Source organism: Diceros bicornis, chromosome 16, assembly GCF_020826845.1.
Source record: "Diceros bicornis minor isolate mBicDic1 chromosome 16, mDicBic1.mat.cur, whole genome shotgun sequence".
Taxonomy (NCBI): Eukaryota; Metazoa; Chordata; class Mammalia; order Perissodactyla; family Rhinocerotidae; genus Diceros; species Diceros bicornis.
In genome coordinates, this window is record NC_080755.1 from 51,500,781 (window position 1) to 51,527,943 (window position 27,163).

At 33.9% G+C, this 27,163-nt stretch overlaps 1 protein-coding gene across 1 annotated transcript; it reads left to right on the forward strand.

Annotated features, from left to right (window-relative positions):
* On the forward strand, positions 1–25,495 carry LOC131415205 (glutamate decarboxylase 1-like). The gene is made up of 15 exons (XM_058556622.1): positions 1–34; positions 1,867–1,983; positions 2,391–2,633; positions 5,167–5,257; positions 8,130–8,242; positions 8,573–8,688; positions 10,266–10,345; positions 11,643–11,697; positions 12,207–12,323; positions 13,127–13,191; positions 13,292–13,370; positions 15,913–16,062; positions 21,765–21,872; positions 23,240–23,329; positions 25,322–25,495. The coding sequence occupies exons 1-15, from the start codon at positions 1–3 to the stop codon at positions 25,493–25,495; spliced, it is 1,632 nt and encodes a 543-aa protein (XP_058412605.1).
* Positions 25,496–27,163: the final 1,668 nt, after the last annotated feature.

Consider the following 27,163-nt stretch of genomic DNA (forward strand, 5'->3'; position numbering starts at 1 on the left):
ATGGATTTCAAGGAATGTGGATATAGCCTGGCAAGTAAGTTGGAATTTTTTGAGAAGAAACGGGAATTAAATGGGAATTATTATTAACTGAGACAGTAGTAAATGTTCATCAGGACTCTGAGTGGGATTTTGTTACTTATCAAAAAGTGCAGACTGTCAAACAAGCCTTGCTTATTTCAAAGGATTATTAATTATCAACATATTTTGACAGAAGCATATTAGCAATCGTTGTCTTACTTGTGCATTTAAAACAACCATTTTGTTATCAAATATAAGTTTAACACAGTTTTAGATTGTAGTTTCAATGTGTATGTGAACTATTAATGGAGTATAATTCTTATGCCAATATATCAAATCTTTTGGTTACATAATTTCTTTATAAACTTTCTGTAATACTCTTTCATGTATAGGAATTTTTTTTAATTTCAGTTTTTCTTGTGATTTTTGTTTCCACTAATTATGTAGAAAGAATGATACCTCTAAAGCTTTAGTCACTTTTGAATTTATTTATTAATTTTTTTCATTGTTTATAGCAGTGAAACTTTAAAAAAGCAATTTTCCTCCAGAAAAAAAAGTTACACAAAGAATTAACCTAATACATGTCGACTGGATCAACATATAATATGAAAATTTATTTTTAAGTACACTGCATGCTTTGCAAATCATCTCACATTTCTGTAATTTATACCATATTTTCTTATGCACAAATTTTTCATGTATTAGGATTTTATTTTTTTGGAAAAAGCTATAATAGAACATTTTTATCTGTCATACATAAACATTTAAAAATGCTTAAACATTGTATCAGTGCTTAAAAATTAAATCAAATTAATCTTTCTACAGTCTTAACAAATGCAATTCTGAAATATATAGGGAAGTAGCTTATTTTGTTTTAAGAAGAAACCATTAGAACTGGAAACAGTTAATACTGCTAAGCTTATAAAACCAAAACTACAAAATTTAGCTCTGAATCATTTTCTGACTGCTTCACGTTTTCTCTGTGCAGCTATTGGGAAGCACCTTGATTTTATAAATTATAGTTCGTGCTTCCTTTTGTCCCCCCACACTTCCTAGAACATTAAAAGATGCTTAAGAATGACTTATTCGCTTGGTTGGATATCTGGTTTAATATTTTTATTGAAGAGGACCTCAGGATTTACTATTTTCAACTATTAATTTTTAAAGAGGACAACAATGGTTTTGGGATTCAAACATCTGTCTATAAATTCTAGTTCCACCATATAAAGCTATTTTTGTTAATAGTATCCACATCATAACCCTATGTTAGGAGGATTGAATAGAATAGTACATAATCAGATACTTAGAACAGTGCCTGGGCATGGTATGTGCTCAAAAAGTGTAAATGACAACTATTAGTTAACTTCTGTACGTCTGTTTCTTTATTTGCATACTAGGAAAATGTCCTTATATTATAGAATTATTGTGAGGATTAAAATGTGTGCAAGGCACTTAGTGCTCTTAATATATAGTAGACATTGTTATAAATAGGTAAATGTTAATGGAAGGATCTTATTATATAGTAGGTGTTATTGTTTGTAGTTAAACATGATATGTCTTAATTATTATATTCCTAATCCTGGACACTAAACTGATAAGAAAATCACAATCAAGAATTGTGTCATTTGCTCTCTATATGGTCACAAAGGAGCCTTACATAATTCCAGTAGAATTAATGCTTTTCTCCAGTTTACATCTGTCCACCAGAGATCACGTGTGAATGTAAATAAGAATTTCAATCATTATGAATTTCTTAGAGGCATCTATTAGATTACAGATAAAAGCAGTAAGTACATATTATCGGCGTGTTTTAATACTCACAAAATATTTTCTTTTTTTTTAACTTAGATAAGGAACAGATGAGAAAAACATCTGCTCTTACTTTTCAGTCAACCGAGAAAGATGCGAAAAAAGATACTCATTTTGAGAATTTAATGACTAATTTATCAAACGCGTATGCTTCAGGTACGAATGTCATTAACAAACGTTATTTGTTTTATTCTTTTTAATAAATTCTATGTCATCTATGAAGCAATTATAATTTCCTTAAGATCTGATCCTTTAACTTACTTTTAAAAGTACAATGACGAGCTCATTTTTTGAAAGACAATCAAATAAGGTCCATTTGGGAAACTGTAAATAGCCAATTACTCTAGTGGTATTAATCTAAAATGGCTTATTTTTGGCAAAAATTGTTATCCAAATGGACTTTGAATGAGGATTATTAATAGGATTTGAACAAATGCTTCTTCACTTGTAATTTGACGTGGCCTTTTAATATCTTTAATTTCCAATGAGCCAAACTCTATCCCACTGAGATTTTCTCTGGCACATTAGTTGCTGACCTTGCTGTTTATCTCTTTTTTCTCTAGATTTGTTGCCATTCAAGGATGGCAAAGATTTAACAGAGTGTTTTCTGCTACAAGTGGTAGATATTCTTCTGCATTACATCAAAAAAAGCTTTGATGTTAAGAGTAAAATACTGGATTTTCATCATCCTCATCAACTTCTTGAAGGTTTGGAGGGATTTAACTTAGAACTGTCTGACCACCCAGAATCTCTGGAGCAGTTACTTGTTGATTGCACAGATACCTTAAAATATGGTGTTAAAACAGGTGATTTTCAAATTGGTGTGCCTGAAATGGAGACTGAATGAACTCAATAGCCTTGAGTTTACATTTGTGTTGAAAAGTGGTCCAGTTGTATTCATTTTTATTTAAAACATTTGTCTAGTTTATTTTCAAATTGGTGTTATCAAATATGAATTGCTTATTAATTAACAAAGAAAATAAGATAAATCATTTTAGTTTTGGGAGCTAAATCTCAATGGCAACTAAATGTACAATTTTTATTTACCTTTTTTTAATTTATCAATGTCATTTTATCATATTCAGTATTGATGCTCAATTGATTATCCTTCTATGTCAATAAAACATATAGCACCAAAATTATCATATAGATAGATATAGATATATATCCTATATTTTAGAAATTGTCTTTTATGATTAAATTAACTCTATTGTAACTTGATTCTTAACCACTTAAAGCAATGATACTTCCAGGAGCAAACAATTTTGAATAGGCTCTATGAACCTCTTTTTCTAAAATCTTAAATGTATATTAAACAATGTATTGGCAAAAATATAGTCTTTGGAAAGAAAGAAACAAACAAAAAAAGGATCCAAATACAACTTGTTTCCTGCGTTTATTATTCATTTCTTACTATGTGATCACGGAGAATATTTTATGCATTATTTTAATAATTAGAAATTATTTGTATATGATGCCTTGCCTTGTATTTGCTAGACATTAAATAAATGAACACATAATGTATTTTTAACATCCCAGCAACTTTGAGCATAGGAAATATTTTATCTTCAGACCAAATTGATCAACTATGCCAGCAAATGAAAATGATTTATACTTGAGAATGCTCAATGCTGCTTTAATTTTAATAACAAAAAACAAAATGTCCTTATTTTGACTTTTACCTTTTATAAGCTATAGATATTCTTTGAGAGAAATATTATGCAATGTTACTACTTAAGGAACTAGGAAAGTTATGGGGAATTTCTCATAGAATTTTGAGCATTATAAAAAGATATATCACAGAATAATATACTCAATATGATTTCAATTATATTTAATTGTATTTTAAGTTCTGTATATAACTGTATATATGTACACAAACACACACACATATAAAACTATTTATAATAAACACATTTCTAAGTTATATCTTGCAAATATATTTATTAGAACTAGTTGGATAGATATCTCTATATATGTGCAGAAAAATACTGTTCTGTATGTACTATTTTCTATTCCATGCATTCTATGTAGAATATTTACAACCAAAAAAAATTATTAAATAAGACAAAAAGAAATCCTTGTAAGATTCCAAAATGAAAGACATTTAAAAAGGCTCAAATTCAACCATGTAAAGTAAATGTGAAATAAGCTTTAGTTAGAAATAAAAATAGAAAAAGGAAGTTCTGAAAAATAGCGGAGCAATTGGGAAGCACTTCTGACAGATGTAAACGAAGTTCTTTCTCCTTCCCTTATCCAGCATTGCAGATGTAGACTAAATCTCTAGGGACCTGTCCCCCACTTTCCATTGTCTGATATCAAGTGAGAGGAAAAAAGAAAAAGATGTTAAGTGAAAAATAATAAAAAGGAACACTTCACTAACACAGCTGCAACTTTCAGAAATTACATTCCTTCCAATTTAAGAAAGATTTATTGAGCGCCTACTCATTAAGAAATCACGCAGGTGCTATGAGGTAGGGGTGAAAACATGGATAACTCACTAGAGAAGAGAGAAATTTACAACGAGCTACGATGCACATCATCTGTAAGAAGAAGCGCAAAGAACAATCTGTTTTGGAGCTAAGGAGGGGAAGATTAATTTAAACTGAGTTGAATATAGATTGTTCAATTTGTCAACTAATGCTTGATGATTCTTATTAACATAAATCTTCAAAAAAATCATTGTAAGAGGAACCTAATAATTTGTCCAAAAAACGTATATGTAGCTTTTGAGTGAAAATTATTTAATCTTTTAGATGGTCCCTCCTCCATTTGCTGATGTGGCTTTACACACTCTCATCCTTGGTCTTTCTACTTTAGACACAGGATGGGTTTCTCACTCTTGAGCATATTGAGCTCTTTCTCAACTCGATGCCTTCTCATAAGCTGGTCCTCATAATCATAATGATCTTCCTCCACTCTTTGTTTGTCTGAACACAAACTTTAGATCTTACCTTAAAAACCACTTCCTCCAAGAAGCCTTCTCAAGAGATTGCCTCTCTCCTGACTGCCTTCTAGGTTCTCTAGGAATGGTCTTAAAACATTTTGACGTTTTGCTTTGTAGCACTTTTTATAATTAAACATATTTGCATCATTATTTGATTGTTTTTCCTCCACCAGTCAGTAAGATCCACATGGTAGTGACTATGTCCACCTTGTTTCCTGCTGTATCCCAAGCACTGTCCCTGCATATGACAGTGGCTCAATAATGCTTACAGAATGAAATAATTAGTTTAGTGCGCTTGATCCACGAATACCTGAGAAATTGCTATCAAATTTAACCACATTTTAACCTTGTGTTTTTATTTTGGCCCATTTGCAATTTTGTATTTTTTCTAGGGCATCCTCGCTTTTTAAACCAGCTCTCCAGTGGGCTAGATGTGATTGGACTTGCAGGGGAATGGTTGACAGCCACTGCAAATACCAATATGTGAGTATCCTGTGCCTAAGGAGCATAAGAATATTAGACACACATAAGCAAGGTGGAAGCAAGATGTATATTGTGGAAGTTTCCTGTTGCTGGATATGATGTTTGCTGTATCAAAACAATTGGTATCTTTAGAGAAATACAACGAAGCTGCTACATGTTCCCTGTGTGATATATTTGAAGTCTACCCAGTCTTCTGGACATTCTCTCTCTAGAAACTTTCAGGATCTGAATTTCAGGGTGAGTCGTAGAGGTGAGTTGACTAGCCTGAGTTATTTACACGCAGACTGGCAGTCTAGTTCTAGGATTGGAATCATTTCAACACTACTCAAAACATCCCTCAGCACAGAGTAATCTAAAAGACATACGTAAGCATAGGAAAAGTTGCCTGAATATCAATTAGAACTTCAATCTGATTGAAGGTGAAGAGAGTAAACTTTTAAAGAAAAGTTAGATCTAACTCCAATGTGATTCTTTTAAAATTTTGACCTTTGCCACAGCAAAACTTTTGGCCCTGAGAAAATTAGATACACTGCTACAATGTTTTGAAGTAAAGTTAATTTGAGGGCAGTATTTCTTAAGGTTAAAAGGGATAGGGAAAAGATTGGATACGAAATTGAAAGAAACAGTCTGTGTCAGATGTTAATATAATTTAACTAGCAATCTAAAGAGATAGCTTGTAGACATTTCAACTTTAAAACCAAGAACTAAACATTTATGAGGAGAGACTGCCTTGCTATGTGGAAAAAACCGAGGTTTATTTTAACTGTTTAGTTATCATTGGGATTTTAATGATGCATAGTTCATGGTAGTAATCAGCATTTTATAGATGTGAAATGCGAATAAAAATGGACTACACAGTTTACTACTACTTTTAACTTTATTGTTTGATTATGGCCCTTAATTTAAACATGCATAGAGTAATACTTTACAAAAAACTGTGTCTTTTGAGACGTGATGTATTCTATATTCTATACAAATTATTACATAAAAATTAATTTGTAAATCTTACTCCATTGTTTGGAATCCCATTACTATGAGACTTAATCATTCTCTATGTGAAGAAAATATAGATTCTTGATTTAAACAGAGAAATAATGGAAAGAATACACGGGAGATGCAAAGAGAAAGGATTTAAGAGACGGCTTTTTACCTTCGAAGCTTCCTTATTCTTTAATGAATGGATATCTCTTTCCATAATCTGAGATAGTGGAAAAGCGTATGAGATGGAGATAGAATTAAAGAGAACCAGATTCAAGTCCTAAAATTCTACTGCTCTATAGTGCTGTGAATTTTAGGGAGTCTTTGTTGTCTGAAAATAATAATACCTACTCTGTGGAATTGAAATAGTATCAAAAAGATAATGTGGGTAGAAGCTGAAATCGACAGCACATTCTGGCAGAAATGAGCCTTGTTGAAATAAAAGTGCATAAGGCTTGCTTCTCACTTTGTTCCTCTTAGAACTGGAATCTTAATTCTAATAGGCAATGGGTTTTCTTACTGGGTATCTCTGCAGGACCCTGGGCAAGAGCTTATGAGTTACTACTTTATTAGGGCATGCCGTCCCGTGGAGCGGGATTGAGGAAAAATGAAGGGAGTCAGGAACAGGCAGAAGGGCAATATGAAGGGTATTATAGACCCGGCTACCACTTAGTACAAGCAGAAGTGAGTACTCGATCTCCTGGGATGTAGTGCCCCCCTACTACAAAAGGGGGGCACTACTAAAAAGAAGTGAGTCATTTTTTAAATGACTGCTTCTAAGGGCAGTCCATCTGTAGAGAGGAAGGAAAAGAACTTATTCCCCACTGGGTCGCCTATGGTTCTCCACACACAATGGTTGGGCATCCTTGGGACTCCCAGCTGACTCCACGACTTGTCATCACCAAAGGCGAAAGGAAGCCTCTGGGCTGAAGGTCAGGGAGTGCAGTGTGGGCAGGAGGCGATTCTCTGTTGGGTTGTGGGTGTGTCTGAGGGAAAGTGGTCACAGTGGTGTCTGGGCCTGAGTAATGTCCAAAGGCCTTAAAGACAGAGCAAGCTGAGAACATCTGAAGAGGCACATAAATGGTGCCTGATACTGGTATCCCCATACAAGAACACTTAAAGAGGTCTTTGAAATTTGTTTTGAGGACAAATACAAGGATTTCTTGAGAATAACTGAACTCACTCTGATTTCAGAACCCATTGTAAATACTTCACTGTTTATTGTATATGATATGTATAGAGAAAAGTTTATAGCCTTCTTTTTAATCCCAGTTTCTTCTTCCTGTGGAGCTGACTCTAATCTCACGGTGTGACTCAGAGGAGTGTCCCCATAATGGTGCTCTCTGAATTCTTTTCCTTGGGTCTCACATTGTTCTTATCTTGTACCGTCTACTTGCTTCAAGCTGTTGTTGAAAACAATAGTTTTTAGCTTTTTTTGGGTGTGTTTGTTTAAAGTACAGTCCTGAGGTGGAAAACATTTATCAATAAATTTTCAGAAAGCTCTTTCATGTTCTGCAAAACATAGTCTGTAGCTCTAGATCTGTTTTTCTAACTTGCCCACTGTGGAATGTACATATATTTTCTTGATAACTGGACATTTTCTGGCCCTAACAGTATCGTGTGTGTGCTGAGGGGAAGTTGCTTTCAAAATTCCTTTTGGCAGGAAAGAAATTCCCAGCTACCGTACAAGACAATGAAAAAAAACCATGATACTTTCTTTTTAGAACTAAGAACCTCTTAATCTGGAAGGGGCAGTTCAGCGCATATAAAATTTAGCTATTTCTTGTAGAGTCTACAATAGAATACAAAAATGTATATAATCCAATCTTATGATTTTATTTATTCTCTTCTGTTTAATATAATTCACAGTAGAATTTCTATACATGTATTATAGGTTTACATATGAAATAGCTCCAGTATTTACAGTCATGGAGACAATTCTTCTCAAGAAAATGTATGAAATTATTGGCTGGGGAGAAACAGAGGGAGATGGAATATTTTCACCTGGTAAGAAAAAGCAAGACATCATTTCTATAAGCTGAATGAAATACGTTAGGTGACACCTAAAATATATTTTATCTAGTACTATTATTTTTGAAAGATAAATGTTCATAAGCTGTTGTGTTGGTTATAATTGTAAACAAAGTTTCCAGAAATCTAAAAGTTATGAATTGTGTTGTTTGATCTTTCTCTCAACACTTTCAGGAAGGATATTTTAAAAATAATGTCAGTGATTTGGCACCACTTGAATTTTAGAAAGCTCTCAAATTGTCATGATTTTGGTGAACATTTCTGATTTTTGAAATTAGATTACCAGTCAGTGTTTCTCTTCTGTAGGTGGGAGTATATCAAACCTCTATGGCATATTAATAGCCCGTTATAAACAATATCCAGAGATAAAAAGAAAAGGCATGACTGAACTTCCATGCATCGTATTATTTGTTTCTGAGCAAGTAAGTATCAAGTCTAGATTTTTTCCAACTTTTAAGAATCTTCTAAGATAAACTGATAAAGAAACTGAAAGACTGAGAATATTAGCTTCAATTTAACATTAAATATATTCAGTAATCTCTGTATCTGGATCTACATTGATATGGGAAATGGAAAAAACAATCTTCCAGTCAATATAGGCTCTATAGATTAGCAATACAAATAATTCAGGATTAAAATTTAATTTCAACATATGAGAAACTAACAGAGAAAGTACGATTATAAATATAAAACATTTTGCTATCTTTACCCAAAAAAAATCAAGCCATAAAAATTTCAAAGATTTAGTGGTTCTCTTTAACACTGAGTGAAGAGAACAAGAATGTGATTAACGTTTTATTTTTCCAGTTAGGGCCAAAGAAATCAGCTGAAAACAAAGCTTTATGTTTATAGACTAGGTTGTCAACGAAATGTTTCTGATATTGACAACATATCCACTGATGTCTCCTTTAGTTTTAATATTCCAATCTTGCGCACAGCATCAAAACTTCTTTTTAAAAAAATTCATTCATTACTTTAATAAGTCTGGACACTTGTTCTTTTCTACCACAGCAACGTTTGTAATCTTAAAGTGTAATAGAAGTCCAGTTTGCGAATTTTCCCTAAAAGTACCTGGAAATCCAGGGTTTTCTTGAAATGCCCCTGTGTTTCAATATGCTTCCATTACCAAACTCAAACTGGCATTAAATATATGCATATTATCAAGTTGGAGACCACTGCTGCATATTTAGTGTAACTTACCATAAAACTTAATATAACTTAAAATGCTTGTTTACAAATGTCATTTTCATCATTTGACATACAATTTTTAAATACAATGAGTAAATAAGCTGAAATTCCATAATGTAGATTTTTAAAAAATTATTTCCTGTTTAACCTGTGTATTCTCCATTGAAATGAAGGCATGGTCAGAGTTTTAAATTTCTGTATTTTTTTCTCTCATATATCTAGTCTTTTCCTGGCAACTAAAAATAACCCAGGCCAAGTCTATCTTTTGAGCTAATACTACATCCATCTTACTGATATTATTTACATCAGGTAGAATGATACAAAGAAGTAGTAGTTACTTAGAAGACAAGACATCAAAGCTGGTGTCAAAGTTGGAATTAAGAATTGCAGGCATCACAAAAATCAACACGTTTCTCCAGGCATTGCTCTTTTTCGAGAAAAAAACCTGTGATGCAAGAGTGAGAGCTGTCCTGAATATGTAAGGATCTAAATGGAGGATATTATCACTAGATATATGAATGACATGACTTCATGTGTATGCAGAGCACTAGAATATTCGTATACCGCTGGCATGTGAAGAGTTGTGTTCTGTGACAGTGCCTTCTAGAAAGAGGAGATACAACCTTCTTCATGTCAACAAATGTCATGATGATGGACTAGAAGTATGCCTTGGTACCTATACTTGTGTATTTACATATACACATGCACAAACACATTCAAAGCTATGCATATATGCCCCCAAATGCACTAGTGTAAATGATGATTTAATGCAGAAAAATTAATGGCTTTCCTATTTTCATTTTTGCCCAAGGGTCATTACTCAGTAAAAAAAGCTGCAGCAATCCTTGGTATCGGGACTGATAATGTAATTGAAGTAAAATGTGATGAAAGGTATGTTTCTTAATATAGTCTCAAAAATTATGCTTCATTGACTAAAATCTCAGTTTCTATTATTCCAATTTTTAGCAAGAACACTCTCCCAGATTAATTTCAGTAAATTTTAACTAGAAGTAATCATTAAAGAAGCACCCAAGTTATCCTAGCCTATTGTTAAAATTTCTTTACTAAATATGGTCTTTTACCAGTGGGATTGCTACATTTCTGTACTCTCTTCTTTTTTTTCTTTTTTTGCTGAGAAAGGTTTGCCCTGAGCTAACATCTGCTGCCAATCTTCCTCTTTTTTCATGTGAGCTACCATCACAGCATGGCCACTGACAGACGAGTGGTGTAGGTCCACACCTGGGAACTGAATCCAGGGTGCTGAAATGGAGTGTGCTGGAACTTAACCACTAGGCCACCAGGGCTGGCCCTCTTTCCTCTTTTAAGTATATTGAACTATCAATATAATGATGTTTGAAGATAGAAAAAATTTGTTGTTGTTTGAAACAATGGACATCTTCTAATGTTAGGATTTTTCTTTTTTTTCTTTCTCTCTTTCTGTCTGTCTATCATCTATCTATCTATCTATCTATCTATCTATCTATCTATCTATCTATCTATCTATCTATTTATCTATCTATCATCTAACTCATCTATCAAGCTAATAGATTAGTTCTTCAGAAAAAAATACTATCATATTGATAATAGTGAGCATTCTTGTCCTATTCCTGACTTTAATAGGAACGCTACTAGTGAATCATCAATAGAGACGCTGGCTTTTAGTCTGATAGCTAGATGGAGTAGAAAAATATTGGCTTTCTTTTTTTCTTGGAAATTTGCTATGAAGAAATGTGAGACCACCTGAATTCATGCCATCCTCTTTCACCTTCCCAATTTTGATACCTGATTTTTCTATTTTGATGTCAAGAGGTCTTTATAATTAAATTAATAACTGAGGGAGGGAGGAAGGAAGGGAGGGAGGGAGGAAGGAAGGAAGGAAGGAAGGAAGGAAGTTAGTTTATCTCATTCTGCATTTTTCTTAGAAAGACCAGAATCTTCTGATTAGCAAGTAATGCAAATTTTAAGATACTAAATAGTAAACCAAGCATTCTTTAACTCAATGTGATATTTAACATTGGTTCTAGGGAAGTGAACATTTACCTAATACCTGTTTACACACCTACAAATACCTTTGGGAGACACTAAAAACTAATATTTTTTTTATCTTGCATATCACTTATTCTTCTAACTGGTAGAATTAGTATGTTTATTCACTCATAATAAATCAATGTATATTTGCATTTTTAAGGGGAAAGATGATTCCAGCTGAGTTAGAGAAAAATATATTACAAGTTAAAAGAAAGGTATGTTCTACAGTTCCATACTTAACATGCAAACGCATCTTATTTTCTTTACCTATATTCATTATTGGAAAACAATTGATAATTGCTAAGAGAAATAAAATAATCCCTAAATGTAGGAAATTCCTTATAAAATTGAAGTGAAATAATTAAATAACATTGCAGTATTTCTCTAATAGTTTTGTTTCTGTTAAATAGCAAAAGAAAAGTTATCAGAATATTTCCTAAATAAAGGAATTTGGTCGTCTCTATTTTAGTGGTGTTATTTTCTGAAAATAAATTCAGAGAGAAATAATAATAAATGAATCTCAGAGGCAGTGATATTAGTTCATCTTATGGTTAAGCTACTTTCTCCGGCACTGTAAGAATATCTAAAATTGTCAGGGACTTAATGCCCTTAATCAAAGTTATCCAGCTTCCTGATGTGCAGATATGTAGTGGTTAAGTAATGGTATTAGCATCCCTGTGGACTTCATGCGATTGTAAAATGATTCAGCTTTTATCATCACCAGGGCCAAACTCCTTTTTGTGTCACTGCCACAGCTGGCAGCACAGTGTTGGGGGCCTTCGACCCTCTCCAGGACATCGCAGATATTTGTGAGAGGCACGGACTCTGGATGCATGTGGATGTAAGTCAGCCACATCCTTTAATCTGGCTCATCATTTCCCTTTTAAAAAAATGTATCCTATGAAAAATCCTTAAAATTTCTTAATTGGCATTGCAGGCAAGATGAAAATTTCTCTTTAACCTAATTTTTATAATGAATAAATATAGGGAAAGAATAGTCTTCTTTGCATAAATTATTTTAAAATGGACTGAATACATTATCCTAGAAAGAGCTACAAATGTATCAAGTGATTTATAAAAGTCCAAACCTTTATCAATATTCAACCAACAATTTAGAAAATCAATTTGAAAAATATAGCTAAACCCGATTTGAAATCAAAAGAAGATTTAGCCCATTATTCTAATATACATTTCTTAATTAATAAATATTAAGGAAATCAAAATTTTTGATGGTATTAATTTAGTACAATGACTTTGGGAAAAATTTCTTTGGCTTTGATTACAGTTGGACAAATTTAAAGTTATATAATATGATAGAGACTTTAATTTTGCTGTAGTATTGCCAAATTTGATGCCAACTTTTTTTTTATCTGTCTCTGGAAATTATACAGAAGGTGTCTGTTTGAATTAATTAGAAACCTAAAACTTTACTGTGTCATGAATAGACGATGAGGATTCATAGGAGGAAATTTTAAAATGCATTGTTCTTGTAAGTAGGATAATTATAGCCAAGATTATAATTATCTAGCATAGCAATTAAATCTTCATCAACTTTTGAAATAAATTTAACATAGAAAAAGTAGTCAATGCAATTTAAAAAGAAATAATTAACATAGGAACACATGTTCTTTGTATCTGTTGTAGGCAGCTTGGGGAGGTGGATTGTTGCTGTCCAGAAACTACTCCCATAAACTCAGTGGCATTGAAAGGTAAGACCTGGGCTATTGCTTGTGAAAGCAAAAGAACCTGTTTAGGCTTCTACTCTTCAGTTAGACCGTGAGCACTCATTGGAGCTGTTTTATCACCTAGGGCCAACTCCGTGACCTGGAATCCACATAAACTCATGGGTGTCCCCCTTCAGTGCTCTGCTATCCTGATCCGGGAAAAAGTAACTGATCTCTATTTTTAAGTAGTGGCATAATGGATGTCTTAATGATGACTAGCTTCATTGTGAATGTTTAAAACCAAGATAATTGGTTTAACATTGACTTAACATAGTGCAGCACAATTTGCCCTACTGAGAAAAACTGATCCTTCCTCCTTGATCTTCAAGCAGCCACTGGGTAAAGGAGGTGCCACAAAATCAAATGACTGTGGGGCACAGGTAGTAACTCAACATGTGGATAAGACGCGATGAGAGGATAGACCACGACAAGGTCTGTAGAAAACCTGATCATTCTGGCCCCACTTATTAAAAACACCATCAACAAACAAAACCTTTCCTAGGGGTCAAATGTGGCCTGCTGGCCAATTTGTTATCTCAGAGTGTAGGGCCAAAAACAGGACTTATTTGAAGTACAGATAACTGAGTAACTGCGATATATTTTTAGCATAAAAAGCACAAATTTATGGGTTGTGTGAAATTATTTTCTGATTGTATGTGTGTGTATTGTATCTCCATCAATAGTAAATGTGGTGCTATACAAGGAGATAAGCCCACGGTCTCCTGCAAAGAGAGATTATAAAGTTCAACCTGAGAATTCTTATCTCTACTTAGTTGTCAGAAATGCAAACACATTTTACGTAGCTATCATTTATAGCTTTTTTCTTTCCTCAAAAGCAATCCAAAGGGTTTAGATATAAAAATAAAGTATCTGTCTTCCTATTATAAACTGCCTTACCAGGTACTCCCCCCTTACTCTTGAGTACTTAATGCCCACTTCATCTCTTCTAGTTCTGAGAGAGTCTTTACCCTCTCCCAGTCTAGGCCATTCTCAGAAACTCAGGCTGGAGCTATGAGCTCTGCTTCAGATTCTGCTCAGTTGGCCACATGACAGCAATATCCTTTCAACATCCCGTCAATAAAATGCAACTGCCTTGTGTTCTAGGCCTGCAAGTTAACAGGCGAATCCTTTCGTTCCAAGGGTGTGTGTCCAGTACCCAGAAATTACAGTGTGGCCACACTTTTTTCTTTAAGAAGCTCTTGAGTTTGCTCCCCGCCCCCCCGCTGACAGGTTGATATTAAACTTTCAGATTTCTGATACTTTATGTTTAGGGCTCAAATACAAATTTTCTGCAGTCTTTCCTTGATTTCTTCACCCGTAATGAGCTCCACCGTTACCCACCCAGCCCCCTGCAACCCAGATCGTAAGTAAACTCAATGAGGGCGGAGCTCTTCCGCCATTTTCCTTGTCACAAATCCACTGTCCCAGCAACTAATGACAGATTGTCGGTGCTACAAATATTTGTTGCATTAATGAGTAACCACAGCTTAATCTTCCCATTAGAAAGGATAGATAGAACTCATATTGATTACATTGTTTTGAAATATTTTAAATAGTCTCCAACTCTTATCTAACAAAAAATTGAAATGGGGGTTTGAGGTAGACTAAACAGAAATACTCACATGTGAAAATAGGACTCCCAAGAAATACATACATAAAGTACTCTCCTTTTCAAGGTATCATTTCTATTCCATTTCCCCCAAATACTTCAATTTTTACCACCACATTGCAGCCGTTTCCCTAGATCCGTAGCCTATCCTAAAAAAGAGTGTGAGTTTCCTTCCTTTGGAATTTGGATTTCCACGAACTCCAGGATGAACTGCCCTTTTGTCAGCTCCTAAATTCATCACTATATAGATAGATGACCTTGAAAATTACTTAACACGTTCAAGTTTCAGTATCTTCAATCCATAAAATGGTATAATAAAAGTACCTATGTCATGAGTTTTCTGTGAGGATCAAATGATATAGTATTTGTGAAGCGTCCAGTATATAATAAACACATAATAAATATATTGTTATCTGCTTCTTGTACAAAAAGTTATACTTGATAACATATTTAAACTACACCCTGTCAGGGCACACAGATTTAGCCTTTGTTATGCTGTAGCAACACACACCCTTTCAGAAAAGTCTCTCTTTAACTGGGTGATTGCAAACATTGCTTCCTTCTAGTGATTATTTCTTAACTATCTGAAGTAAATGTTTCTCCATGCTTTGACACTGAGGAGGAATGTTTCAACATCTTTTATATGAGAGGAAATGGCTAGGAAAGCACAAAATTAAATGAATGGGTTATTTTATTCTCTACCTACTGTGACCATCAGAGCAGTTTATTGACTGGCAGGTATATTGTTGATTGGTGGGATAGTTTAGTTAAAGTGACCCAGGCACTCAGTTCTCATTAACCTCAAAACATGATAGTCACATAATTTCAAAACAGCAGCAAAACTTCAAGGCTTTTAAAAAAAGTTAAAGAAAAATAGACAAGTATTAATCCAATGACACCACCTGCTGTTGCAGATAAATCCAAAGAACAACTGAATATACTAAAATCCTAAGAAAGTAACATATTTTTTATATAAAATAAACAAAATTCTATTTAAGTGTCTGTGTAAAGTAAAAATGCTTAGTTGAAATAAATAATTGTGATTTCTTTTTGAAATGTATACGACTTACCTGTAAGATATATTATTCTTTTTTTAGGGTCTTCTGGAAGCTTGCAACCAGATGCAAGCTAGATATCTTTTCCAGCCTGATAAACCCTACAATGTTGACTTTGACACTGGGGATAAAACTGTTCAGTGTGGGCGACATGTTGATATCTTTAAGCTTTGGTTAATGTGGAAAGCAAAGGTAGGAATTTGCCATCTCTTTTCTTAGGTCCTATTTATTTAGATAGAAAGTATAGGCTATTCCATTTTTTTAGAGCTCTATTACCCCCAATTATGGCACCATTATTTTTCTAAACATCTCTCAAGGAAACTGCTATATTTCTAATTACAAATAGCAAGCTTGGTTTCTAAGGTGAATATTCTAACTGAGATGGAAAATATTGGGGCCTGTTCCACCATTACTGTATACTCTACCAAATTGCAGGAATACAAATCTGGGAGGAATATAAACTTGTTTGCAGGTTTTTTTAAAAACTATTTTCCCTCTACCAGTTGGAATTGGTAATAGGTCAAGCTACTTGACATCAATATAGATTCTCAGATGTGAACACTTTATTGCCTGAATGTTCAATCTACCTTAGAGTCAAGATCAGCAGATATAATCTCTCCAAAGATTATGACAATGGTAGGACACGTTCTGCACCCTCCTCCTGCTCCCTGTTTATAATTTTAACTTAAATAATTGGCATGCTTTTAGGAAGCTATTTCCATCGCCCCCTTCCCAATCCAATCCTCTATAGAAAGATCGACATTAGGTTCTGTGCAGGTGAAAGCTTTGACATGAACTGACAGCATCTTTAATATATTACTGACCCTGTTATTTAATTTGAAGTCTTTTTTTGGTCAGAAATCTACGACTCCAAAACCAGAGACATCACTTTTCATAGAAATCACCCAGCCATAACCTGATGTATAGTGAATGCTCTGATATAGGAATCTATGTAATCAGTTACTCTGGAAGACATTTGGCAATTCGTTCATCTTGGAGGTGTCACAAATAATTTTCGTTATTCAAAGTTATGAATTCTGGAGATTCTTTTCCTGAAGATTTTTAAGTAGCCAATTGGGAAATTTGTTAAACTTGCTTTAAAAATCTTCCAAGCTCAAATTTTTGCAAGCACAAAGCTCAAATTTTTATGTAGATCTTTCAGACACTGATAACCTAAATATCCCTCAATCTGATTCTGTACAAATTTATTTATGTAAATATTTTCATGAGCCTCCTCAACTTTTGTAAGAGGTCGACAGTTCTTCCATAGCTTAGCTGTCAGTCAAAGCATGTAGCTTGACTTAGCTTAAATCAGAGTATATAAACCTAGATACTTGTCACAAAGTTCATCCTTGAACTCACAAATGCTCTATACACATCAAAGCATTTTAAAAAGAAATCATATATATAAAGGATTATGTAAAGGATTATATAGTTCATCTATTCATTTATGCAATAAAGGGGTAGGATTCAAACTTTTTAACACAATGCACATTAGGAAATACATTTTACGTTGTGGCCCAATGACATACACACACACACACACACACACGCACACACACAATGTAATTAGAAGAAAAGTTTCAGGAAAAAGTCTATAATATATGAAATTATTTAATGTTCTCTATTCTACTCTATCTCATTGAAAGAAAAACTTAATTGATTCTATTACCCACTAATGAGCTATGACCTGCAGTTCAAAAGACACAGATAAGCGAGTATGGCTTGGATTAAGCCGGACCGTCAGAGAGTTGTGTACCTGGAGTGCCTTGTTTGGCCTTCTATAAAACAGACTTGACCAATGAATTTTTAGTATCTATATGTATTTATTTCATCCTTACAGTAAACATAAGGTGTCTGGGTCAGAGGAAGATCAATTATTTACTTACAAAATATCTCAGTGTCAATTTCCCACACCCTATATACCCCTTGGGGCAACACCAGGAAGGTGTGTCACATCACCCTACATGTACAAAGGGCATTTGTCTTACCGGAGAGGGACCCCAAAATTAGTCTTATATATGAATTGGCATATTTACTCTGAGAGAGAGAGAAGGAAAGGGAATGAAAGAGAGAGAGAGCTTATGTTTATTCCTGAATGCAAAAGAATCTTCTTTTGGTAGAAGAAAGAAAGATCTTTACCCTACTCTGCCCCAGAATGAAAGCATTTGACTCCTAAAGAGATAAGAAAGATTTTATTATTTTATTTATTTATTATTCAATGGGAGCAGATGATTACACAAAAACTCAGTATAAAGTGAAATGGGAATGCTTTTCCCATAAAAGAACATTTCTATACACTGGAAATCAGGTTCAAGTAAATATCCATGGCAGGCTTAAAAGGGAGGAGTTGACTTGCAAGTTTGTTAGCATGATTTATGACTATTGAATATTTAAACATGTGAGCCTCTATTAGCATTCTTTACAAAATAATGGGCATTAAGAGCAAAGTCTAGGGATACAAATGAAAAAAATTATATTTTGCCCTTGTTTGCTCTAATTACACAATGAATACTTCATTGATAGTAGAAAGAGGAGTCATCATTAATGAAATTTATATTTCTTAGAAATAAAATTAATTACATAAAATTCTGTGATAGGTTTTAAAAAGAAGAAGAAAATCATATAAGATTCTACAAACACTGATTATATATGCAAATATAATGCAAAGGCTTCTTTGTGGATGGATTTTCTACATGGGTTGGACTGGTTTTGGATTCATAAAATGAATCTGTTTTGGCCATGAGAATACTATAGGGAGCTTAACAGTCCCAGAGCCCCATCTGCTTCTCTTAAATTCGTAATTGCTTTTGCCCCGAGGCTTTGCTTTCCAAAGTTTTTTCCCAGCCAATGTCTGAGCAGGGCAGCGATTCTGAGGCATTCTCATTCCTGAGAGACAGAGACTCTTGATAGCTGATTTGGTGTAAAGACTCCCCAGTGGCCTTTCTGAATCTTCCTTAGACTTCATGATAGTCTAGGATGCTTCTACCCCATTTTTTTCTCTTCCCCTTCACTTGAGGTCAGACTTATTCATGGTCTGATAGCTCCCCCAGTCTACTTGGCTCCTTCCCACTGTCTTTCACACAGGTACTTCCACTAATAAAATCCTTGCACTTTAATCTTATCTTGGTGTCTGCTCTTTGGAGACTGGGCTAGCAGAGTCCATCCAATAAAGTTCAAAATAGAAGTGCCATTGTCTTTACTATTCAATCTTTTGTAGATGTTTTTTCAAGAAACTTAAAGATGCAGTCACAATAAGGACATAAGTCCTGATATTTTTCATTGCCAATTTAATATGAATGAATGCCACCAAAAGTTCTATATGGAAAATTCCTGGAGAGTAATAAGCTCTATGCCAACTACTTCAAAGATCCTTAGCCCTATTTCTTCAGAATCGAGAGTAGGAATAGTCTTCATCAATAATTTCTATTAACTTTTCTGCAAGTTTTTCTTCTTTTCCTTTTAACTACTTACAGCTTCCCCCTGAACCAGACTGCCCTCAAAGAAAAATATCTGGCAAAATATCAAATGATAAAGTGGTTATCTCAAGAAGTTAGTCCATTGATATTTAATCATTCCTGTTCTTAAGCATTTCAAAAATTGGCAAAGCCTTTTCCAAACCAATATTTGTTCAAAATTGTGAGAGTCGGTGCAGCTGACCATATGTTCATATAATCAAAACTTTTTACACAATTTGATTCATATATATATTTCCTGTGAAGAAAAATAAGCAATGAAAAAGGATAAGGAGTGAAGGAGTGCTAGGAGTGAGTATTTATAATTTTAAATAGTATGGTAATTGTCAATGAGAAGGTTACATTTGAGCAAAAATCTGAAGAAAGTGAAGAGGAGGTCATGCTTGTATTTAGGGGAAGTGTAGCTAGAGGGAATCTCAATTTCAAAGCCTCAAGACAAAAGCATGCCTGTTGTATCTAAGACACAACAAGGAGATCAATGTGGCTAGAGTGGAGTGAGCAGGTTAAAAAAGGGAAGAAACTTGAGTAAGAAAGGATATGAGGGGCTGGCCTGGTGGCGTAGCGGTTAAGTTTGCTCGTTCTGCTTTGGCGGCCCAGGGTTCATCAGTTTGGATCCTGGGAGTAGACCTTCTCACTGCTCATCAAGCCATGCTGAGGTGGCGTCCCTCACAGAAGAGCTCCAACTCTACGACTATGACATACAACTATGTACTGGGGGTTTGGGGAGAAAAAAGAAAAAAAGGAAGGTTGGCAACAGATGTTAGTGTAGGGCCAATCTTCCACAAAAAGAAAAAAAAGTTCTTTCAAAAAAAGAAAGGATATGAAAAGTTTCCTCAGTTATTAGTGTTTCTTAGCACTCCATTGCATTCCGCCTCTGTTGGAAACAAGTCCTGATTTAAACAGAAAGTGTGGCCTCTTGGGGCTCTTAGCATCCCTGCTTACTGAATTGTAGATGCAACGTGTTTACCTTGTACGTGCACTGAGTGTCACTGAGCTCCCAAGGATCATAAGTTCAATGGAATTCTATGCTCATTGTGCATTGTAAATGCTATGTGTGAATGGGGTGCAAGGAATGGCAGACATATACATTGCATGGATCGCCTTAGCTCACATGCATGATCCATTGTCACATTGGACTTCACTTACAAAACACAGTCCAAGATAAACTTTTAAAGAAATTGCAGAACAGGAACAGCAGAGCATTAAATTAAGCATGAAACCCATCTGGGTATGAGGCCCTGTGTGACTGCACAGGTTATATGCCCATGAAGCCAGCTCTGGTCACCAAGGCTTAAGTATTAAGAATATGCTAAAGTACCACCTCATACGGTTGGAAAGTCTCTACACTATACAAGGCTAGAATAAATGTGAATGCAACCCTCAGCATGGACAATAGATGTATGGACAGAAGCAAAGAGATCAGTTAGAAAGCACTTTTAATATTGCGGGAGAGTGATTGGGACAGCATAATGACAGTGAATAAGTTAAGAAATATTAGACTCTAATTACATTTTGAAGGTAAACTGAGTGGAATTTTCCAAAATATTAGAAGTGGAGTGTGAGAAAAAGAGGAAGGTCAAGGATAAGAATAACTTCAATGTTTTGAGCCTTAGCAACTAAAGGGTAAAATTGTCACATTACTGAGATTGGGAAGACCGTGAGAGAAACAAGTCTGTGTAGAGAAAGATCCGCAGTTCGGCTTTGGAAATTCATTTTGAGATGTTATGAGTCTTCTCAGTGGAGATTTGAATAAGTGATTTAATATATGAGTCTGAGGTTCAGAGATGAGGTCTCAGATGGAAATATAAGTGGCAGAGTCATCAGCCCATCTACACTGTTTGGAACCACGACGCGAGCAGAAATCACCAAGGGAAAGAAGGTGAATGGAGACAGCGACGGGTCAGTTTTTCTGTGCCTCGGTTCCCCACCCCATAGGGTTCTTCTAAGAGTAAATTAGACTAAGTGTATAAAGCACGGAACCACATGCCTGGACTACAGCAGAAGCTCAGCAATTGTTCGTTTTTAAATACACTTTCCTGGCAAATATGCCAAGGGCTTTATTTGTAGTATTTTTCCTCCTCATATCATTATATATAATTTTTAAAAATTTGCTGTACATACTAGACACATGAAAATTTTCTGTCAAAATATTTAGCAAACATTTGTAGATCTAGGCAATTGAAGCTTAGAAAGGCTAAGTAACTTGCCTCAAGTTCCACAGACAGTAGAGGGTAAAAGAAGTTTGAGTAGACAGAAATAAAAATGCAGTGATAATGGATAGCACCTACTATTAGTAAGATACTAACCACATTTTTTTAAATAAGCACATTTAAATAAATTTGATAATTTCAGGAACTTCTCCAATGTAATTTAAAGAAACTTACTTGAATGGAGACTTTACTTTTTTTTTAATTACAGGGAACCTCTGGCTTTGAGGCACAGATCAACAGATACATGGAACTTGCAAAATACTTCTATAAGGTTTTAAAGAAAAAAGATAATTTTAAGCTTGTGTTTGATGCAGAGGTAAGGACTCTTTTAGTTTTTTTTCTTTTTTTTGAGATAGTTTAATGGATCTAAACTTTCTTTGCTGAATATTCTTACCTGACTCTATTACCTATCTAATACTTAGAGATAATTTTAAAAGTATACTTAACAATTATCATAAATATTTTATTTTATCTAAATGCAAATCATTTAGATTTTAAAAAGTTTTTCATTTAAGTTCTACGTCTTATAAGCCAAGGGTCCAAAAGACTTAATTTGATGATTATATTCAATCTTTTAATGTTTAAGACAATTAAAATTATTTGACTATAATTGCTTTTCTGATTTCTCTGGCACTGAATCAAGAGTAATTTAACTGTTCCTTTAAATTATGTGATAATCTTTGGTAAACCGTTATTAAGGCGCTAAGTAGACATTAATGAAAAATTGAGAGTTTTGCTAGCATTATATCCATCTTCCTCTTCAAGGCCCAGTCAACTATCCAGTGACATTCATTAAGTCATGCTAATGAAAGTAACTATGCAGAAACAAAGTTGCTTCGTCCATCTTCTAAAATGTCTTCCTCTGATTATACTATGGTCTTAATTTTTGTTAGCTCTCTCTCAGTCTTAAGTGGAAACTAGAAGTAAAGGAGTTTGTTTGTTTTTAATACTATTCATCCTGTTAGTTTATTTTCCTCTAGAGAAAAATGTAAGTTCTCTTATATCCTTTACCTATGTGAAAGACATCCAGTCACTGAAATCAGAAAACTTGAATTCATCTTGAAAGCCTAGCAAAGATCAATTCTACGTTTTGAAGATTTTGAAAACGTAAACCCGCCTATCTATACACACAGCTGTTGTTTTAGTGAAGTCCTCTCCATCCCCTTCTGAAGTACTATGCTATTCTATTTATTAGTATTCTCCTTTCTTCAACTATTCTATACTTTAATTTGTTGTCCATACTCCAACTCCAATGGTCTTTCTCAAATACAAAATTGGCATTATCATTAAAATATTTAAAATATTTTGAGAAATGAGTATGGGATGGATGGCTGAAGATCTTTGAAGAAATTAATAGACCAGAGCATGGGGAGGACAACCTACATAGATGAGAAAATCATTGAGAATTATCATACGAGAGGAGTTGGGGAAAGACAGCAAGAGCCCATGCGAGACTGGACTTGCTCTGAGGACAGTGACTATTTCTTTTATCTCTATATCTAGTGCCTGACGTGTATTAGGCCCTCAAAAATTATTTTTTAATATATTAAAAATTAAATTGAATTAGTTAAAATACTTCTGAAATAATTAAGAAATTAAGTGGGGCTTTAAGGATACTTATAAAATTACTAAGGAATTAGGTAAGGATTCAGGAATACTTGTGAAATTTTTATCTTTGTTTAGCCTGAGTTCACCAATGTCTGCTTCTGGTATCTCCCACCAAGACTTAAACATATCCCAAAAGGTTTTGAAAGAGATCAAGAACTCCAAAAGGTAGGTTTGTGTGTGTGTGTGTGTGTGTGTGTGTGTGTGGTGTTTTTAATTTTAATATTGCCTTTTAAATAATGTGTCTGGTTAGTTTGATTGGTTAGTGTATGGCGGTCATGTGGTCCCAAGCCATTGGTTTAATACTCATATGGAGCCAATTGAAATCTCAATGCATCAGTCATTTTGCAAATTATTCCAGTCATCATTTATATAATTCAAAAATATTTATTGAGTGTTTAATATGAAATCAGCTAAGTTTCCTACTCTTTGGTTAATTCATTTATGAGTTAATATTTACCAGGTATTCCAATAGGAATTAGAGGTATAAAATGAATAAGACAGAATTCCAGTCCTAAGTTGGCTAGAAGGCTTAGTGGGAGAGAAGACAAGAATATAAATAATTACAATTCCGAAGAGCAATAGAAGAGGTGCTTGAAGAAGTGTTATTAGATTTGACATACTTATTATAAGGTCATCTGAGCAAGAATCTGAGAGAGATTTTATTACAGATCAATGGCAATCTTAAAACAAATCCAAATGAATATCATAATAATGGGAATTTCATCTTTACTTTAATAATGTATATTAAAATAAAGAGAATCACCACCATTATATGTTATTTATCACATATATTTATTGTAAGTTTTTAATCTATCTTAAGCATGCATAATATACATATATACATTTTATAACAATACCAACACTTTTAAGTTGTCCTGACATCACAACCACTTATCTTGGGTACTGTGGGGTGCCCTAGGACAAGTTGAACAAAACTGATACCAGCGTTGAAGGGCATCAACTTTGTATATCATCAAATAATTTTACGTCTTTTTTAAGTTTTAAGAGAAAGTAGAGGGTTTTGTTTTGTTTTGTTTTGCTTTCTGCTTTTCATAATTCCCCTTGTTTAAATATTTTATGGTTTGAGGCAAGTATTGAGTGAAGCTCTTAACTTTTTTCTTAACATATAAGAGTTATCTTCTGCCAGAATAATTACCACCAGCTGAGAGTTAGTGAGGGACGTATTTGCACAGACTTAGCAAGCTGCCTCCTGGAGGTACACACAACCCATTTACCAGAGAGCTATCCCTCTTATGGCTCTGCACAGGTTCCTGGAGGGAAGGCAAGGGGAGATTATGCAACAATTTTTTAAACTATTGCAGGCAATAACTAATATCTATTATTTTATAGTCATGTTGATTAATTACAATATTAAATAGGGAAGGACATTAAATAAAATGTCTGACTACTAAAGGAGATAAATATATATATTTACTTCTGCACTGCCATTGTAAAAATACTTATGGGAAAGTTAAATAATGGATGGCATCTGTAGCATTTTAAAGGTAAACTATGTGCAGAAGCAGAAGTTTCCAGGAGAAGCATGTTGAATAGCTGTACAATGTCCCCCTCTGGCTTTCCTGAATGTCAGCACCACTGCCGTATAATAATAACCCAAGAATGTACTAACATGATCCAATGCCACACGCGTAGTGTCATTTTAGGAGCGGTACAAGACAATTAACGGAATTTGTCTCTGTGAAACTTACAAAGAAAATATGTTTTGCTGCAAAACAGTGACCTTGTAGGAGAACTCAAGATGTATTATCATTATTCAAATAATGAAAGTTACAATACCAAAACATACTACTATTTTTCCATTCCCTATTTCATTTTACCTCTTTCCCAGATACTTTTATTTGAATAGCCATACAAATATAAGCAAAACGCCACACAACCTTCTTTAATGCATTCTAGCACACTGGCATTATTTTATCAGTTTGGTAATTGTGAATCACGGAGTAGCAAGAGCTACAATATGAATATAGAACATGCTGGGTTTTTTTCTGTACTAAGCTGCTTCTTCAAAATTATCTCTGACAGTTTTAAATTGCCTGCAATTTAGGTAAAGCTGATGATAGCTATGTCACCATCTAGTATGTGGAAGAGTATTTACTTGTAAAATTCCCTTTTAATAATATTTGCATTTACTCACAGATTGCTCCAAAGATTAAGGCACAGATGATAGAGGAAGGCACAGCCATGATAAGCTACCAGCCATGTGGGGACAAAGTAAATTTTTTTCGAATGGTCTTTTCTAATCCTGCTACAAGACAAACAGATGTTGACTATCTTATTGATGAAATTGAAAGGCTTGGGAAGGATTTATGATACTTCAATATGAACTTGGATACCAAATGTAAACACCAACTTAAAAAAAATCCACTACTGAAGATAACAAGAAAGGAAGACTATAAACAATATCCTCTCTTTTAGAACTTTTGGTTCTCTTTTATCCTATGATATCTAAGATGATGAAAAGGGAGCTGGTTCATTGAAGATAAATAGATAGAGAGATAGAGAGATAGATAAGTTCAAATTCGCTCATGTATTTGTTATTTTCATTAATTCAATAAAAATTATTGAAAATCTATTAAATGTCAGGTACTTTTCTTGGTGTGTTTAGAATACATCAGTGAATAAGAAAGACAAAACTCCCTCTTATTGTGAAGGAAGGAGAAGTTCCATTGTGGACATTCAGTAATTTAACATATATTTATGTGCTTGAATTAATTGAATAAAGACTTCCTGAATCGAAATTGTTTTCAATACCTTATGGTAGTATTTTGTCTCTGTAAAAAATAAAACACACAAGATGTTTCTGTTTTTCAAACAAATCAGATGAGTAAAGTGTTCTGTATTTTGGGGCAGAGTCAGGGAAAGGAATGACAGGGCTTGATGTATTTGCTTTTTGACCCTTGCATTTTTCTTGAGGAGAGACTGTGGCTTCTACCAAGCTTCTATGCACTGATTTAATTCATTTTTTTCTGCAGCACCATTATTAATGTCCCCATAGATCCACAGCAGTGTCATCCTTGTACAATTCTTCAAAAGTATATCAGCTATATTTCATAAAACAGAATCAGGTAGCTCTGTTTTTCAGCTCCACTTTTGAGATAAGAGCTGACATTAATTGAGAACTTACTGGGTATCAGATAGTATGCTAAGTATCTTAACTTGCATGGTCTCATTTTGTCCTCTATTAATATTATGATTTAAGTCATTTATTTCTCCATTTCATGAATGAGAAGACTAAGATTTAAAGAGTTTAAATAATGTGTCTAACATTACACTGCTGATAAGCAGTAAAACCCAAATTCAAAGCTAACTCTCGAATTTTCTTCTCAAGTGCCTATGATAAAAAATCTGCCAAATCCCTTGCTGCAATTCACATACACTACCTACCAGTCGAGCCATTCATCAAATCACTTGACTTAACCGGGTCTCTTTCCTCTTCTCTGAAATAGGAACAATAATGGAGCCTATGCTACAGGGTTGTTGTGAGAATAAAATAAAATAATGTTAAATATTTTTAAAAATTTTGAATTACTCTGCACGTGTTAGTCTTTTCTTTAGGAATATATGTGTATATCAAATCAATACAATGTACATTTTAAGTATCTTACAATTTTGTCAATTATATCTCAATAAAGCTGAAAAAAAGATATTTTCTTAATATAGAAAAAAATCAAATGATTCTGTAACTTCAAAGTAAGTTGAAATCTTAAAAATTAGTATTGCCTGATGGGAAAAGTAGAGGTAAATATAGGATTGAATTTAGAGAAAAATATGAAGAGGGAAAGAATTTTCTATAGTATATATGTAGCTCCTCCTTTATAGCCTATTAACAATTTACTTTCTACCAGATAGACAAAGAGGAAGGTGGACACAATGAAAGACCTATAGCCTTGGTTGTGTATAGGCTTAGTGCGTACTTAATGTTAGTTTTGCATATTCAATTTTTTACTACTTCAAATAGAGCCAGAGATTTAAAAACAC